Here is a 17,144-nt window from a genome sequence, read left to right as displayed (position 1 = left end):
CGCCCGGGGCCACCACCTGTTCGGGCGGCGCGCGCGTCCCCTCCCGGGCCCCTTCCCCCGCGGCTCCCCCTCCCCCGGCCGCGCGCCCCGCTTCCCCCGGCCTGCGCGCGTGCGGCGTTCCTCCCGGCCTGGCGCTCGCCCCGCTTGGCCGGCCCCCAGGAGACTGTGCCTTCCCGGGCGCCCCCGCCCGGAGCTTCCCGCGGCGGGCCAGCCGCCCTCACCCCTCGCCCGGGGCCCCGAGGGCGGCGAGCGGAGCGCACGCGCGCCCCCCGCCCCTCCCCGCCCCTCCCCGCCCGCGGCGCGGTTCCCCTGCAGCGCCTCCCTCGCGGGGAGGGCGGGAGCCAGAGGGGCTCGGGCGCCGCGCCGCAGACCTGCTCCGGCCGCGCGCGCCGCTCCGCTCCGCTCCGCTCCGAGGTGGCAGCAGCCGGGCGGAGGCGAGCAGGCGAGCAGGCGAGCGCGCCTTCCCCGGCGCCGAGCCCCCGGCCCGTTCCGCGCGCCGCCCGACATGGGTTTCTTCCTGGCGCTGGTGCTCGGCTCGTCTCTCTGCCTGCCCGCGGCCGCCGAGTTCGACGGCAGGTGAGTTGGCCCCGGGGCGACCTCTTCCCCGCCTTCTTTCCCACGCTCATCTCCTACAGCCCTGGGGTCCCCTCTCCCCGCGCGGTGCTGCGGGCGCAGAGGTGTCTGTCTGTCTGTCCAGAAGCTGGGCCAGCGCATCGCCCCGGCGAGGGGAGAGCCGTCGAGCCGCACCCCGCTCCCCCGGCGGATCGGGCAGTGGCTGCGGGCTCGGGGGTTCGGGCTGGGGGTGAACGGGGGCTCGAGCCCCGCGTCTCGCCCCGGGGGGCGCGGGTCAGGCGCTGAGGGGAGGCGACTCGCTGGACACCTCGGGGCCGGGAATCTCTCGCTCTTGGTTTAGACGGACGGCTCTGCAGGGGGACACGTCCCGGCGGCCAGGGCCGAGTCCGGGCTGGGGGCTGTCAGGGCCGCTCCCACCCGGGGCTGCGGGGAGGGGGCCTTCCCGGGGGGACCCGTTTGCCTTTCCACTTGGTTTTCTACAAGCACTCACAGTAAGGACGGAGGTGAGGGCACGCTCCGCGCGCGCGTGTGTGTGTGTGTGTGTGTGTGTTCCCGCTCCCGCTCCCGCACGCGCACACACACGCAGCCCTGAGACCTGCGGCGAGCCCGACGCGGACGTGCTCTGACAGGTCCCAGCCTCCAGACTCCGTCTCCGCTGTCACTCCGCCCTTGCTGCCCGCAGCCTCTGCCCCGCAGCCTCTGCCCCGCGGCCGCAGGGTGCGCTCCGCGAGTGTGCGTGTGCGTGTGCGTGCGTGTGTGTCTGGAGGGCTTGCTCGGTTGCCCCACCTCCGCGCGCGGACGCCGCAGACTCGCCCCGAGCGAGCGCACGTCGCTGCTGCTCCCGCAGACACCCGGCTGGAGCGGCCGGGAGAGACCTCACCTGGGCCAGGCCGCCGCCCAGCCGCCGTCTTTCAGCGACCCCCCCCCCCCCCCCCCCGTGACCTCCGGGCGCAGCCCCGAGGACGGCCGCACCTGCTGCTCCCGCGGCCTCGGGACGAATCAGTTCCAGGATTGATCGGCCGTCTTGCACCTGGAGGGGAACGGAAGGGCGCCCAGTGGAGCACAGCCGTTTGTGCACCACCTGGTCCGAGGAAATAGAAAGCTGGGGGTGATTTTGTATTTTGGGCTTGAGGCATGGGCGGGGGTGAGGGAATGAAGGGAAAGAAAAGACTAATAAAGAATGAAGGTAGCGGCCCAGAGGCTATTTTATTAGTTTTAAAGGAGCTCTTTGGCCACATTCGGGTATGTTGTGCGTTTCGTGCACACACATTTGCCACAAGAAGTGCATCGCGTGATTAAGGGTAAGATTATAATGTAGTTTTAGAAGATGTCTGAAACAGCCAGTGAAAATAGGGAGCCTCTGGGGGCGGGGGAGAGGCATTTAAAAAGTGTCTAAACAAGGAAACAATTCACCAAATAAGGTGCCCAAGTGGAATCCGGTGGCTAAATCAGTGTCCTGAAATCGAATACTTTCTTCAGCCGGTATTTACACTAGCGAGGAAGATCCCATGAATTGTTGATGCAGGAAAGTTTCAAACCACAAGAACACTTGAGATGTTAGCTGCACTTGAAACTCTCTTGGTTTTATTTAGATTTATTTTTTCAGTACATTTTTTTTTTCTGGTAACTTTTTCTGCCAAGAGTCATATCTTGAAAAGAGTTGTGTTTCACTGGATTTTGAGGAACCTCCCTCCCTCTTTCTGCCCCTTCCCACATCTACCTTTTATATGAAGCAGACATTTTTTCCCTTCCACTTTGACATGTCTTGATACGTCTCAGTTTATGATGACTCAGTCAAGACCGCCCCCCCCCCCCCCATAGGTGTAGGTCTTTGTGGCATCTGCTTTATTTCAAGCTTCAGAAACCACCCTGTGAGTGGCAGCCTTGAGAAGTCTTGGTTTTCGCTGGTGCTATTTCCATTTAAGAAAGGATCTTCCCCTCCCTTCTCCCCCCTGCTCTTGTGTGTGTTGTGTGTGTTTAACTGTCTGAAATTTGAAATTAGATCATAGCAGAGCTAATACCCTGAAGGTGTTTTATCCTTAAATTCCTGCAGGCATGAGGGAGTTTGTAGAAAATTGTTGGGTGTGATATGATGTGTTTTTCCTAAAATAATAACAGAAAGGAAATTATTTTTAATTTCAAAAGTGCCTTTATTTATTTTGAATCTTTTTGTTTGATAGGTGGCCCAGACAAATAGTGTCTTCAATCGGCCTGTGTCGTTATGGTGGGAGGATTGACTGCTGCTGGGGCTGGGCCCGCCAGTCCTGGGGACAGTGTCAGCGTGAGTATCATCACCTGGGGACTTCAGGTCCCAGGGAGGGGCGGGCTCTCCACCTTCATTCAGACCTTCACCCTGCACACCAATGGGGCTCATTACAAACAAGGCTTGGTGGTATGGCTCAGGTCGTGTCCGGGCTCTGCCTCTTTCCAACCTGAGCCACCTGTAGTAAGGAGCCGGTTCTGTTATTCACGGGACGCTCATTTAACATTTGTCCCTAGTACCTCCAGCTTCTGTTTTCTCCTCAGGCTCACTCTTTTTCTTTGCTCCAGGCTCTGAGATGGGGGTGAGATAATGAGTCTAGACTCTATTTACACTAAATAAACTCTGAACCTTATAGAACATATAAAATCCTTACCATAGCTGTTGGGTAAAGAGGCCTATTTGTAAATATTTTTCTAAAGTGAGGTTGTACTGACTGTGTTCTAAATGGACCACCCAGTATAATCAAATAACAGCACCTCTGAGAAAAGCATCATTTTTAAGGTCTATAAGTAATCGTGTAATAAGTGTCAAGTCAGAACGCTGATTTTTACCTTTTCCGTGATCACAAATGGATATTTTTATGGTAGAAATCAAAGCTACATCACAGAAGTTTGATAAATTTGTTTCCAGAACTGCATCTGGATCTCAAAATATGTCTCACTCCCCCTATCAACCCCCCACCCCCCAACCACCAAATAAATAAGAAAGTTTCAGAAGCATCTTTAGAGTACTAGGTTGCTAGGTCTGTTGAGATGATGGGAATGAAGTGGGTTCTGTACATCCCAGTGTTTTACTGCTAATAAGAAAGGGGCTTAGAGGAATAGAGAAGGGTAGTTAAGAAGGCTGGAGCTAGAAGGGGAGGGGCCTGCTTTAGAGTTGTGTTGGTAGTGCGAGAAATGGAGTAAATTTAAGTTCAGAAACGTTAGGTGTTCCCTCAGCTATTTCAGTCTTTGAAAATTGCACATGATGTCTATCTTGAATTTTCTGAAGGAGGGAAGAGAGACAGTCACAGGTTGATTCTGTAATTGCACACACAGGCTGACATCTCTGGTTAGGGATGGAAAGGTGACCGGGACTGATGTTTGTCTACCTGCTATCTGCAAGCCACTGGGCCAGAGTTTTAGCACAGCTGGGCCATTGCATTCCATTATAAAGGGAGACGGTGGTAACTCCAGTTTCCAGTAAATGAAAGAACTAGGCAAAACTGTTGTGTCCCCCCCCCCCCCCCCCCCCCGCTGGTTAGTCTCTTCAACATTTTTTTAAGGGAAGATGGTCACAAAGAAGAATGGTAGCTGGTGGAATAGAGTGTTCTGCCAGTTTTACCTCAGTGAGAAGTATTTGCACAGCTAGAGGCCACAGGTGTGGAATTTGAAGAGCAATCAGGCTTTGAAAATCAAAGGAGGAAGAGAGGACCCTTTTCTTGGCCCAACACGCGCACTTTTCCCAAATGAAAAATGAGTAGTTTCTTTGCAGGAATGGAGATCATTTCCTCCTTTTTTGCTGCCTTAATTTGAAGGACACTCCCAAAGGAAATGTTGAAGTGCTTTGGGGTGCGCACAGCCCCCCAGTCCCACCCAGGACAAGGCATGCTGCCCGAAAGCCCTGAGCATGGTGGAGCTCACCTTCCCTGAAGGCGGAGTGTCAGAGCAGTGGGCAGAGCTGGGGGCGTACGCAGCTCTCGGCCAGATGTGCTAAAAGAATTCTGAGGAGAAAACTCTATCTCTCAGAGGTATTCCCCAGAAAGTACCTTGAGGAGCTTGTTCTCTGTCTCTTTGCCATGTAGTTAAATTTTCTGTAGTATACTCCAGTTTGATGATTCTGAATTTAAATGAGCATAAAGGCCTTTCAAAGTTTCAGTGGCATTACAAAATTTAAACCTGTTAAGAATCCCTTTTTGCACAGTAGCTTTCCCAGCAAATACAGGGTGCTATTTTATTATTTTCTATACCTTCATTTTGCTTCCGAAAGACTGAAAGTGGTAAAATGCAGCATTTGGTAGTATTTATCTTTTCCCTCTGGTGATTCCTCAAGAATATGAGAAAGCTGCAACATGGCATGACTTAATTATTGAAATGGTAATGTTATAAAAATGTGTAAGATGATCCTGCACAAACCACAGTTCATCTTAATTTAGATTTGGTGAAAGTTTGAGAGGCAGAATAATAAAGGAAAACATGGACTCTGGAGCATTACTGCCTGGGTTCCAATGACTTCTATCTCTTACAAACTGTGCGACCTTGAGCAAGTCACTTGATCTCTCGGTGCTTTTTTCTCTTCGTCTCTAAAATGGATCTGAAATAGTACAGTACCTCATAGGTGCACCTCATAGGTATAACCATAATGAGGCTTAAGTAATTTAGCATTTGTAAAGCACTTAAAACTACTGCTAGCACAGAGTAAATACTTCATATGTGTTGGTGAAATTAAAGAAGCCTAAAGGAATACTGCTGTTGAAACAGTGTTGTGGAATGGGATGTACCCGTGCTAGCAGATTCTTTGTTCTCGAGGCATGATATAAGTAGTTTGCATTTATACTGCCAGAATAAAAAGTGGTTCCAAGATTCTCTGTTGCAATAAAATAAAATGCCTTTAAATTACAAAGGGCCAGATGGATCTTTACCATTAATGTTATTAGATGGCGAAGTTGTAAAAATGAGTTCAATGGTGAATGTTTCCTTGTGTGTGTTTTACTTTTCCAGAATCTCAGATGGTCCAAATGTCACTTGTCAGTTTAGGGAACCCACTGTCTTTGTTTTGTTATAAACAGGGATAGAGGAATGCAGGGGTGGGAGGTCAGCTCAACTTGGGAAGAACTACCCCCTAAGAGGCTTGTTAGGGACAAATGGAAAACTCTGATTAGTTTTTAAAGCAAATCTTTGTGAAATGAAAACCTTTGTCATATCTATTCAAGGAAAATGCCTTGCTGTTCTTTATTAGTTACACCTGGTAATGAATTACCTATAAACATTCCAAAGAGCTTCTGGGAAATTTAACGTGAAAGATGTCTCTGCCTTTCTGACCCTTAGGTAGGCTTAGTATTCTTTCTCAGAAGGAGCATGCTCCCTTCCTTTTCAAAGGTCCCTGACTCTCTTTTTTCTGAATGATTCACTTTGGATTTTCCCTCAAATCAGCACAGCAAAACAAAAGGCAGCTACTCCCACCTATACCCAGAACCCCCCAATTTATCCTTAGAAGATGTGTCTGTTAGCTGGGGAGGCCCCCCCCTCATACTGAGTATTTATCAGATCTCATACCCTAGTGCACAGACCCTGTGGCCCTTGTTTATTTCACTTGGTTGAGCATATGAGAGACATTTTCACTCAATATTTATGGGGTCAAATATATGTATTTACAAAAAACATACTGCGTTTTATTTCCGTTTGCTACCCAGTTTCCACTGACTTGTTTGTCGGGGCCCACAGCACTGCAGGGCATTAGCGTCGCTCAGCCTCCGCGCTTGGCTCACAATGTCTAGCCACAAAGCCACATTTAGCCAGACTTCCCATCCTTCCCTCTGGGACTGAGGATGGAAGGATCAGAGATGCTACCCAGACAGACATAGGAGCTGTCCTCCTGCTTCCTGCCGGTGCCACCCAACACCCCATCCCAGCCTTCCCGCCAGCCGGGAAAGCACGGCCTGTTCCAGAAATAGGCAGGTTGTGTTTTCATAGTTCTTTCAGGGGTCATGTTCTTGCCTTCTTTCTGTCCTTGGATTCTTTGTTTTGTGTTTTTGACTCATAAACAGATCTCTACATGTTGAGAATGAAAATTTTGTTTTTTTAATTGTCTTGGACTTTATTTACTGTTGATGTGGCTGTTTATTGTAAAGTGGAATTTTCTTAATATGCTAATAACACTGACACACTGATGGTTACTTATTTACAGCACACAGCACCTCCTTGCTCAGACTGTCAAAATATTTGTGTCCTGCTCTGTAATTATTTGATTCCTTAACTTTTCCATTATATTAATGGCACACTTTATTTTAATTATTTTAACAATTTCTCTTCTCCTACCAAGTGGAGAACTCTGTAATAAGGATGTCTCAGGGTTTGTATATTTTATTCTAAAAAGCTGTGTATACCTTGGAAGCAATTCTTAACTAACAGCATTAGAGAAATGGGGACATCTGAGTCCAGCCCTGGCTTTTATACCTGATTAGCTGCTTAACATTTCTCAGCTGCAGTTTTCTTATTTTACAAGGGAATTTCTAAGCTTCCATAATGTAGAAAAGAGTATATAGGCTCTAGATTCGGTGTTTCTATATGGTTGTCTGTCTAGTTGGAGATTTGGCTGTTTATGTGGTTATGACAATAGCATAGTGTTTCTTTTGAAAGTGCTTTACAGAGGAGTGAAGAAAAACTCGAAATACAACTGGTTCCAGGTTTCAACTAAGCTATTCAGTTTCTGAGTTCTTTGGCTGTCAGCGAGCAGTTTGTGGTTTCTGAAGGAAATTATGTGAATTGGGTGGTTTTGCATCACTTTTACTTAGCACCAGGCAAAATGCAGATGTTTTATGTTTCTCTTGAGATTTTGGGAAGATATAAAACCTACACCTAGAGTTTGGCTTTGCTTTGTTAGCTTTAAATCTCATTTTCTCCTACCTCTCCCTGAAGCTAATAAAGGCTACAACTGTACAATGGCCATGTAAAGTGAAATTTTTGGATTCTTATCAACTTTAGATAAACTTATAAGTTAGTTCAAAATAGGGACTGAGGAACATTCATTCATTCTGAAGCTATTTTGGAGTTGTCATGTAATTTTAGTTGGATGATCTATATTACTTACTGGCTAGTGATTGTGGATCACTGGAAAGAATGATGAATAATTGAATTCTTTCTATATTTCCAATGAAAAGGTTATTAGTTTAAAGCAAAGAATTTTGATTTAGAAAACGAAGTGTTTAAATTTCATGTTTAATTTCTTACTTGTATCTAGGCTCAGAAACTCAGCCTTGTCAATGGAACATGATTTATTAATTTTTGCTTCCAACATTGGCCATTGATTTCTACCCCTAGTCACAAAGTTATATAGATTATACCATTGATTATTTAGATTTTGAACATTTTCTTTAACATAATTTGAAATGTTGGAATCAGCTTTGAAGGCTACACATAGTGTTCCCCATCAAAGAGTTTATTTCTAGTGAGTTGCTTTCTATTTGTAGTTAACAACTGTGAACTATGGCAGCCTCCACTGAATGTGAATCAGCATTTTATAGAAGAAGCTTTTTTATACCTGTACAATCAGATGGAATCCAGGAGTAACTGGGAGTCTCAAGGTGGGTTGTGTTTCCTAGAGCCATGTTGAAGACGGCCAGGGGTCCCGGGGCCACCTTAACGCAGCTGAGCAGGCTTCACTGCCTTAGTCAGCTTTCCCTCTAGTTTTGGGGTGAGAATGTAGAACCCCCCTGGGGTTTTTTTGAGGTTGGAATAAAAGCAAGGCTGAAAACGATCATGTAACTATTTTCAGCACTAAACCCGAATCTCCCAACTCCTCAGGAAGTGAAGTATGGGTTTTGTTTTTCATTCAATTCAAGTTCAGTAATTCTTTTTCCCCCAGTTTTATTGAAATATAATTGACATACAGCACTGTATAAGTTTAAGGTGTATATTACAATGACATGACTTACATATATCCACAGTAAGTTAACATCCATCATCTCACATAGCAGATATAAAAGAATAAAGAAAAAAGTATATTTTTTCTTGTGATGAGAACTCTTAGAATCTACTCTCTTAACATCTTTAATATATATAGCACACAGCTGTGTTAATTACAGTCACCATGCTGTAGTCCCATTCCTACTATTTATTTATAACTGGGAGGCACCTTTTGACCACCTTCCTCCAATTCCTCCTGCCCCCACTGAACCATCCGGTAAGGAAGTGAGGATTTTGATTAAGAATTTTCAAACACCACTTTCTGAGAGAAAGCTATTTAAGAACAACATGCACTTTGGGTGACTTCAAGTGGTCTTGGAATTCAAATTCCAAACGAAAGTCAGTGCTGAAGAAGTTTGACCTTTTTGAACAGGTAGTTTTAGAGCATGTGTAGTCTTGAAAGTTAAGTTTCACAGAAATTACTTTGTTCCTTCATTCTTTGCCCCCATTAGAACTGACCTTTATATAATACTATTAAGATCTATTAATTTCCTAAGATCACCTCATAAAGTTAATCTGGGCAGGTCTTAACCTTTATGGATTAGAAATTTTAGTACTTCCCAAGCTGGGAGGTCAGGCCAAGTAAAGGGAACCACTCTAGTCGCTGCAGGTTCAGCTGCTGGATTTGCCCTCAAACACCCGCCACAGGGGGATGCTGCTTGAAAGTGCACACCTACGTCCACACTCGGGGCAAGGGGGCGCTTCTGGCCCCAGAAACAACACTGGGTTTTCTACTTGGAAACCTTCTGATAAGCTTTGAAAAGTATTGGTGTACTTCCCCCTCCCCCCCTTTTTCATTATAGCAAGTGTAATATGCATTTTTGTACTGTGCTTTTTTTTTTTTTTTTCGAATATATCTATTGATTTCAGGGAGAGGGAGAGAGACAGAGAAACATCAATGATGAGAGAGTCATTGATCGGCTGCCTCCTGCACGCCCCCGACTGGAGATGGAGTTGGCAACCCGGGCATGTGCCCTGACCAGGAGTCGAACCTCAATTTCCTGGATCCTAGGTCGATGCTCAACCGCTGAGCCACGCCCGACTGGGCTGTATGGTGCTTTTTAACTGTTGAGTTCATGTGTTATATGTGTTTTTCTTTTCTTTTTTTCCACTTTTTAGTTTTATTTTTCAATTACAGTTTACATTCTGAATTATTTTGTATTAGTTTCGGGTGTACAGCATGGTGGTTAGACAATCATATACTTTACAAAGTGGCCCCTTCGATATTTCAAGTATTCGTCTGGCACCATACATAGTTATTACTATATTATTGACTGTGTTCCCTATGCTGTACGTTATATCCTGTGACTGTTTTGTAACTGCCAGTCTGCACTTCCTAATTATTCCCGCTTTTTCACCCAGTCGCCCAAACCTCCTCCCCTCTGGCAGCCATCAGTCTGTTCTCTGTATCTATGAGTCTGTTTCTATTTTGTTTGTTTATTTTGTTCTTTAGATTCCACATATAAGTGAAATTATATAATACTTGTCTTTCTCTGGTTGAGTTATTTCACTGAGCCTAATATCCTCTAGGTCCATTTATGCTGTCACAAATGGTAAGATTTCAACTTTTTTTATGGCCACATAATATTCCTATGTGTGTGTACATATATATATATGTACACACACATACATACACATATATACCGCATAATATTCCACTATATATACACACACATATAAATAAATAAATAAATATGCACCACAGCTTGTTTTTTCCTTCAAAGATTTTTTTTTTAAATTGAATTTTAGAGACAGAGGAAGGGAGAGGGGGGAGAGAGAGAAACATCGATGGGAGAGCAACCCATCAATGGACTGCCTCCTGCATGCCCCCCATGGGGGATCCAGCCCGCAACCCAGTCATGTGCCCTGACAAGGAATGGAACCAGTAACCCCTTGGTGCCTGGGATGATACCCAACCAACTGAGCCACACCAGCCAGAGCTACCACAGCCTTTTTATCCATTCGTTTATTGATATATGCATTTTGAGTCATTGAATCTACTGCATGTATTTATTTATTTATTTATTTATTTATTTATTTATTTATAAATATATATATCTTTATTGATTTCAGAGAGAGGAAAGGAGAGGGAGAGAGAGAGAAACATCAATGATGAGAGTGTCATCATTGATTGGCTGGCTGCCTCCTGCACGCCCCCGACTGGGGATCGAGCCCGCAACCCGGGCATGTGCCCTGACCAGGAATTGAACCCCGATCACCTGGATCCTAGGTCGACGCTCAACCGCTGAGCCACACCCGGCCGGGCCAACTGCATGTTTTTAAAGTGATAATCCAGGAATGGTGAATGATTTCACCCAGCATCTTCAGTGAGTAATGGAGGAGACTCATCACAGGGCTGGGCCTTCATCATGGGGGAGATAAAAAGGGAAGGAGAGAAGGGTTCTGATGGCCTAGTTCTCATTACTCACCCCTCCTCCCCGCCACCCTCCCCTCCAACTATGCATAGATACTTTTGCCCCTTTCCTACCAGTTTTGTGCAGGGTTTTTTCATCAATTTTTAAAATATTTATTTTTAAGAGAAAATGCATTCATGTCCTCAAATACTCCTCCTCAAAGCAATGGGTATTATCAAGTTTTGTGTACCTTTTAGAAATATTTTATATACTTATGGGCAATTTCCTTATATATCTCTCCCCCACCTCTTCTATACAAATAAAAGCATACTATATATACATCATTCTGTACCTTGCTTGTTTTTTCTAACTATACATTTTGAAAGCCCTTCTTTATCACCAGCACTGCTCACTTTTTTATGGATTCGTCGTAGTTCATCTTATGTCTATACCCTAATTTATTAACCAGTTTCTTATTGACGGACATTTATGTTGAATCTAATATTTTACTAATACAGAGAAACTCTAAAATAACCAACTTTGAACATACATCGAGAAAACATTGTTTTGCATGTGTTCTAGTATTTCTGCGAGATCACTTTTTCTGTGTGGTCAAATGCCATGGATTTGTAACTTCAACCAGTTGGCCGATGGTTTCTTACCTGGTAGTAAGAAATGGGAAAGACTGGATTACCGTGCTGACATCAGGCTCTGGCAATCCTATATCCAGGACCTAATTTGTTGCTTGATTCTAGGATGCTCTAGTCTCTACTCTTTCCTCCAAACCTCTCTGACAAGTTAGTGAAGGACCCTCTACCCTATTTTTTATGTTTCCTGTTGGACCAGAGGAAACTGGCTGATATTGGGAGGATGGGGTGACGTTTGTCCAGTTGCCAGGATTTCCACCTGGTTTCTTGCCTATCAGTTTTGTGTTTTTTATGGATGTGAGTTTCTTTTTATTTTTAAGAGAGACTCACAAATGCTTTTAGGAGTTGCTTAAGTCATTGACTTTTTATTCTCTTTATAGGCCAGCCATAATTTTTATGTCTATGTAAATGGTATTTGCTTTTTTCCTAGACGTATGATCCATTAGGGAGGATTATGTAGAATTTTGATATCTGAATAAAGTCTTTTGGGGACACCTGTTAGGATAAAAAGATTTTTAGCAAATATTAAAATATTTTTGTACTAAAATACTTTTAAAAAGTGACTTTAAAACTCTAGGGGCATACCTTTTCCATTAGCTATTCTAATCCTTCTCCCAATTACATATTAAATTGTCTAATTAAAACAAAACAAGAAACACATGCATATGTAAAAAATTAAAAAGACTCAGGTTGAGAGAGAGAAAAGGCAGTGAAGGTAAGTCTTTCTGACTTCCCAATTTTTCTGACACCTAGTTCCAACCCCCAGGAATTATTTCCTATTGATCTTTACAGAGATTTCTAAGCATTTTAAAAATTTTCCTTGTTCGTAAAATACTAGCATAAAGTGAGAATTGTTCTATATCTTCTATTTTATATAATATTACATTTTGGAGGCTAGTCCTTATCAGTTCATGTAAATCTGACTCATTCTTTGAAATGGCTGCACAGTATACCATAATTAATATTAAAAAACCCCATTTATACACATTTAGGTGGTTTTCAATATTTCGTTTTTATGAAATACGCTGCAGTGAATATCTCTGCAGATTCATCATCACTGTTCTATACATTTAGATGTGGGAGATTTCTAGAGACATTCTATTTGTACATAAGTACAGTAATTAAAGACCTCTTGTTTTATTTTTATACATTTTCATATGTAAAATATGCAACTTAAAGGAGATTACATCATTGGCCATATTACAAAGTAGAAACCTTCTGTTGAGCCACTTTCAATTTTTGATTTCTTAGAAAATACCTTAAAAGATAAAATAGAATTGATTTCTTTGAATTTATGTCTTCCCTTGTGTCGGGAAGGATGTGAGGTGTCTTCCAGGAAAGCGTGCAATAAACTAGGAAAATAGAATCAACAAGGTCTAGAGCGAGAACAAAGAAAGGACAGAATAAAAGGTGAGATGTTGGGAAGAGAGTTATTAAAGTGCAGATGTATATGCCATAGGATCCTACATATGTTTTGTAATTTGGCTCTTCACTTCTGGTAGCCAGAGGGTAAATAAAGGGAAGTGTTATCACTCATATAATTCATGTTGTTCGTAGGGATAAAGCAGACCATTTACTTGGGGAAATTATGGCTTTTCCCAATATGGTTTTCAAAGAAGGCTTTTATGTAGGTCCTTCATAGGGTGGGAGCGAATGACGGAGTGGAAGGGGACAGTGACATTTCTACCATGAAGCCAGCCAGTGTTGGTTTTTAAAGCTGTTTCGTAGAAGATGCTCCAACCTTAGGGGGGGGCCCTTACTCTAAAAGTGCATGGAATGCTCTTATATGCTGTGTAAGAAGCATTATCTATGCTCGTAGCTTTCCGATGCCTCAGGTGGATCCAGCTCCAGAATATCTGGCTGTGCTGGGTAAACTGTTTAGGGCTTTATGGACAATTCTGGTTTAGACAAGACGGTTTCAAGTTAGGATCTCTAACAACGTCCTGAAGTTTGCTGTATTGTTAATGAAAGGCCAGTCCATATACTTTTGCTTTAGTTTTAGTTCATATATTTTAAAAATCAGTTGTCATCAGTCAGTTGATGGAGTTGGTACATAGAGGCATCCTGAATGGAGTCCAGAGAGGTGTCTCCTAGGATCCAGTGTGAGGTTCTGCAAAGAAATCAGTGGGAAATTTTTTTATATCAGTTTTACATGAGCTATTATTTTTGTATTCATTGGACATCTATATATTAGATCATGATCATTTTGCTATGTTCTTATTTCCATGAAAATTATAGCTTGGGGTAAGAGGTGAGGCACAAACATTTCTTTTAGGCATCATTTATCCTACATATACTGTTATGTGGAATAAGAGCCAGTTAACCCAGGAACAACAAAATCTTGGCAGTGCTCATTTCCCCAAAGCTCCTGATTGTTACAGATATGCACAGGAGCCAACAGGACCCCCTTAGTTGTTACGCTAGTTCACCTGGATCTCATGGAGGGCTGCTCTAAATAAGCCACTTAGGCCTGAAGAGAGTCAAAAGCAGAGCCTTTGATAAGTACTCATGTCCCCTTCCACACCCAAACTTAACTCTTCTTCACTGGACTGTGAGGAAGGGCTGATTTCCACCCACTCCTGAAGACCCAGGGACACAGGAACCTGAAACTCTGATGCACACATGCCCTAGATCAGCACCAACCAAGAATCTAACCTGTCCAAGAATTTTTAACCTTATCAATCTGGAAAGGAAATGAAGATTTTACATTGGCAGGGCCAACATCTTTCCCTTCTTCATGGGAACCAAGAAATGATCAGTTCTCGAAGACATAGCCAACATAATTTGGCTTGAAAAAATTTCAAAGTGATATTAATCACTGAGCACAACCATAGAAAATACCGATAGCAGAGGCCTGATGTGATTGACAGGGCATCCCTGGGACCTGACCAGGGCAAATTAGTTGCAAAAGGTACACCGATTTACTGACAAATTGGTGTGTTATAGGACAGAGTTTCATTAAGTAATATCAAATATAAAGAAATTTTTCATTTTAATGCACTAAAGCCTTTTTTTTAAGTTTGCTGATTTCATCATTTAATTACTACTGGTGCATAATTAAAGAGAGAATTAGGGTCATAATAGGATTCCTAATAAAATTCCTAATAAAGCCAGCATACAGGAGTACACTAAAACCTAGATTATGTGTTGGTATGTGTTATAAAATAGTGACAAATATCTCTATGTTCATTCCATGTTCTTTCTTAGATTCTCTCAAGAATTTTAGTTTTAACTTAGTCTGATGAAACAATGTTAAGTCAACTTGTTTTTCTTAACTCTCATGGAAGGAAAAAGATCTGCATAATCAGAACGGTTTCTTAGCTATAGAATATGGTACTTTAATTTGAGAAGAAACAGGTTTTTTCCTAGTTATATGTAATTAGAAGTCCTCATTTCCTGATGTACATTAACTTAAGGCTGGAGACAGCCTTGGTAGGTGCTAGATGTCGAGGGAGAGCCAGTTTTCGATTAAGCTTTTGCTGTAGGTGATTTCCATGTGGATAATGAAGAGTCAATTAAATTTTAATACTGACCACCTCATTTGGTCAATTTCTCTTTAACTGTTCTGTAGATCAGCGATTTTCCACCGGTGAGCCACAAGAATTCTGAAAACATGCAATGCCTAGCTATTTAGTCAGGGGCACTGACCTCTTTTCCCTTAGATTGTCAAATTAAAAAATAACAACAGCCAACACAATAGCTGTCTGGTGTGAATGAATCAAAATTATACCTATTTTTTGTCAGATCGGCAAAAAATATATTTTTCGGTGTACCTCAGAATTTTAGTAATTAGCCTATGTGCCATGAGAGGGAAAGGTTGAAAGTTGCTGCTGTAGATGAATGATAGAAATTCTTCAAACCAACATTGTTTTCCTATTATAACATCAGATCACAAGGTTAGGGTTGCCTTTTGCAGATATTACTGACTTACTCTGAAATATTAGGAAATATGTCATCACAGTTTAAATTTATGCTAATATACACAAAGGAAGGAAAAATTAGGTATTTCTGGATTTAGGCCTACTTTGCCAAAAACAATGTTGTTTTTCAAAATCTTTGGCCTTGTTTTCATAAATCAGAGTTCTCAAACTCAGTGTCTATGAAAGATCCCTAAATGGTCAAAGGTGCGTGTTGCTAAATTTACAGAAACTAACTTTATGGATAAACTTTTCAAATATAAGCTTCCTGGCACTCAAAATATATTTTAAACCTCGGTACATCCTATTTTACTTCAGTGCTAAGATTTTGTAGGTACTTGGTAATTATCTGCCTTATGCTTGCATTCCAACAAATAGCAAATAATAGAAAAACACAAATTGCAGCTCATGCTTAGTTGGATTCCTTAATGTATGTGAGTGTTTAGAGTTGACTTTATATTTTATGCACTTACTATGGTAATAGTTTCTACTGGGTAATGGTTCAAGGTCCTTTTACCCTTGGATCGAATTTTAAAATCATCGGTGAATCAAAAGGTTCATTGTATCTTGAAGTCTATATATGGCCAAGAATTAAGACATTTTCATGTGTAGTTTCATTTCTTAAATAAGGCAGAATTGTTTTTGAAACAATTAAATTGAAGGAAGAAAACATAAATTTATGAAGAAATAATTTCTAGATTTGTTAAATGTTCTCTTTTCTGATCTTGTATTAAAGTCTGATGATTTCTATAGCTTTAATACTTATAAAGTAGTGGACTAAAAGTTGGGATCATTCAAATTCTTACTTAAATTGCTATTTATAGGATCTGTTGTCCTGGATATTGATGTTATAAATATACAGAGCTGAATAGTTGCCTATGAATAGCATTTGCCATTTTTTTCACTGTCATTCACTTTATTATTATTATTATTATTTTTTATTGTTGACACTGTTACAGATGTCCAGCACCCCCTCCCCCCTTTTTCCCCCTTCATCCAGTGGCCCCCTGGCCTTCACCACGTTGTTGTCTGTGTCTGTGGGCTATGCGTACATGTTCTTTGGCTAAATTTTTCCAGTCCCCCCCCACACCCTCCCTTCTGAGATCTGTCAGCCTGCTCCATGTATCCATGCCTCTGGTCCTATTTTGTTCATCAATTTATGTTGTTCATTAGTTTCCACATATAAGTGAGATCATATGGTATTTGTCTTTCTCTGCCTGGCTTATTTTACTTAGTATAATACTCTCCAGGTCCCTCCATGCTGTTGCAAAGGGTATGAGATCCTTCTTCTTTACAGCTGCGTAGTATCCCATGGTGTGAATATCCCACAGCTTTTTTACCCACTCATCTACTGATGGGCACTTGGGCTGTTTCCAGATCTTGGCTATTGAAAATAATGCTGCTATGAACATAAGGGTGCATATATTCTTCCTGATTCGTGTTTCAGGTTCTTAGGATATATTCCCAGAAATGGGATTGCTGGGTTAAATGTCAGTTCCTTTTTTAATTTTGAGGTAACTCAAAATTTTGTGGTTTTCCTCATTGGCTGCCCCAGTCTGCATTCCCACTAATAGTGCACAGGGGCTCCCTTTTCTCCACACCCTCACCAGCACTTGTTGTTTGTTGATCTCTTGATGATAGGCATTCTGGCGGGTGTGAGGTGATACCTCATTATAGTTTTAATTTACATCTCTCTAATGATTACTGACATTGAGCATTTTTTCATA

General features: G+C 42.6%; 1 protein-coding gene across 4 annotated transcripts in view; it reads left to right on the top strand.

Annotated features, from left to right (window-relative positions):
- The first annotated feature begins 460 nt into the window (after window positions 1-460).
- Window positions 461-17,144, top strand: part of NPNT (nephronectin) — a 76,049-nt gene continuing 59,365 nt past the window's right edge. For all 4 annotated transcript variants that reach the window (XM_087826249.1, XM_087826253.1, XM_087826244.1 and 1 more), the window contains exons 1-2: window positions 461-576; window positions 2,754-2,854. In XM_087826249.1, the coding sequence (XP_087682375.1) occupies window positions 506-576; window positions 2,754-2,854 (172 nt within the window). In that variant the 5' untranslated portion in view covers window positions 461-505. The remainder of the gene's footprint in view (window positions 577-2,753; window positions 2,855-17,144) is intronic.

This window comes from Miniopterus natalensis, chromosome 1 (assembly GCF_054644295.1).
Source record: "Miniopterus natalensis isolate mMinNat1 chromosome 1, mMinNat1.hap1, whole genome shotgun sequence".
NCBI lineage: Eukaryota > Metazoa > Chordata > Mammalia > Chiroptera > Miniopteridae > Miniopterus > Miniopterus natalensis.
The sequence above is the reverse complement of the archived record's forward strand: the minus strand, read 5'-3'. Positions and strand labels throughout refer to the sequence as shown.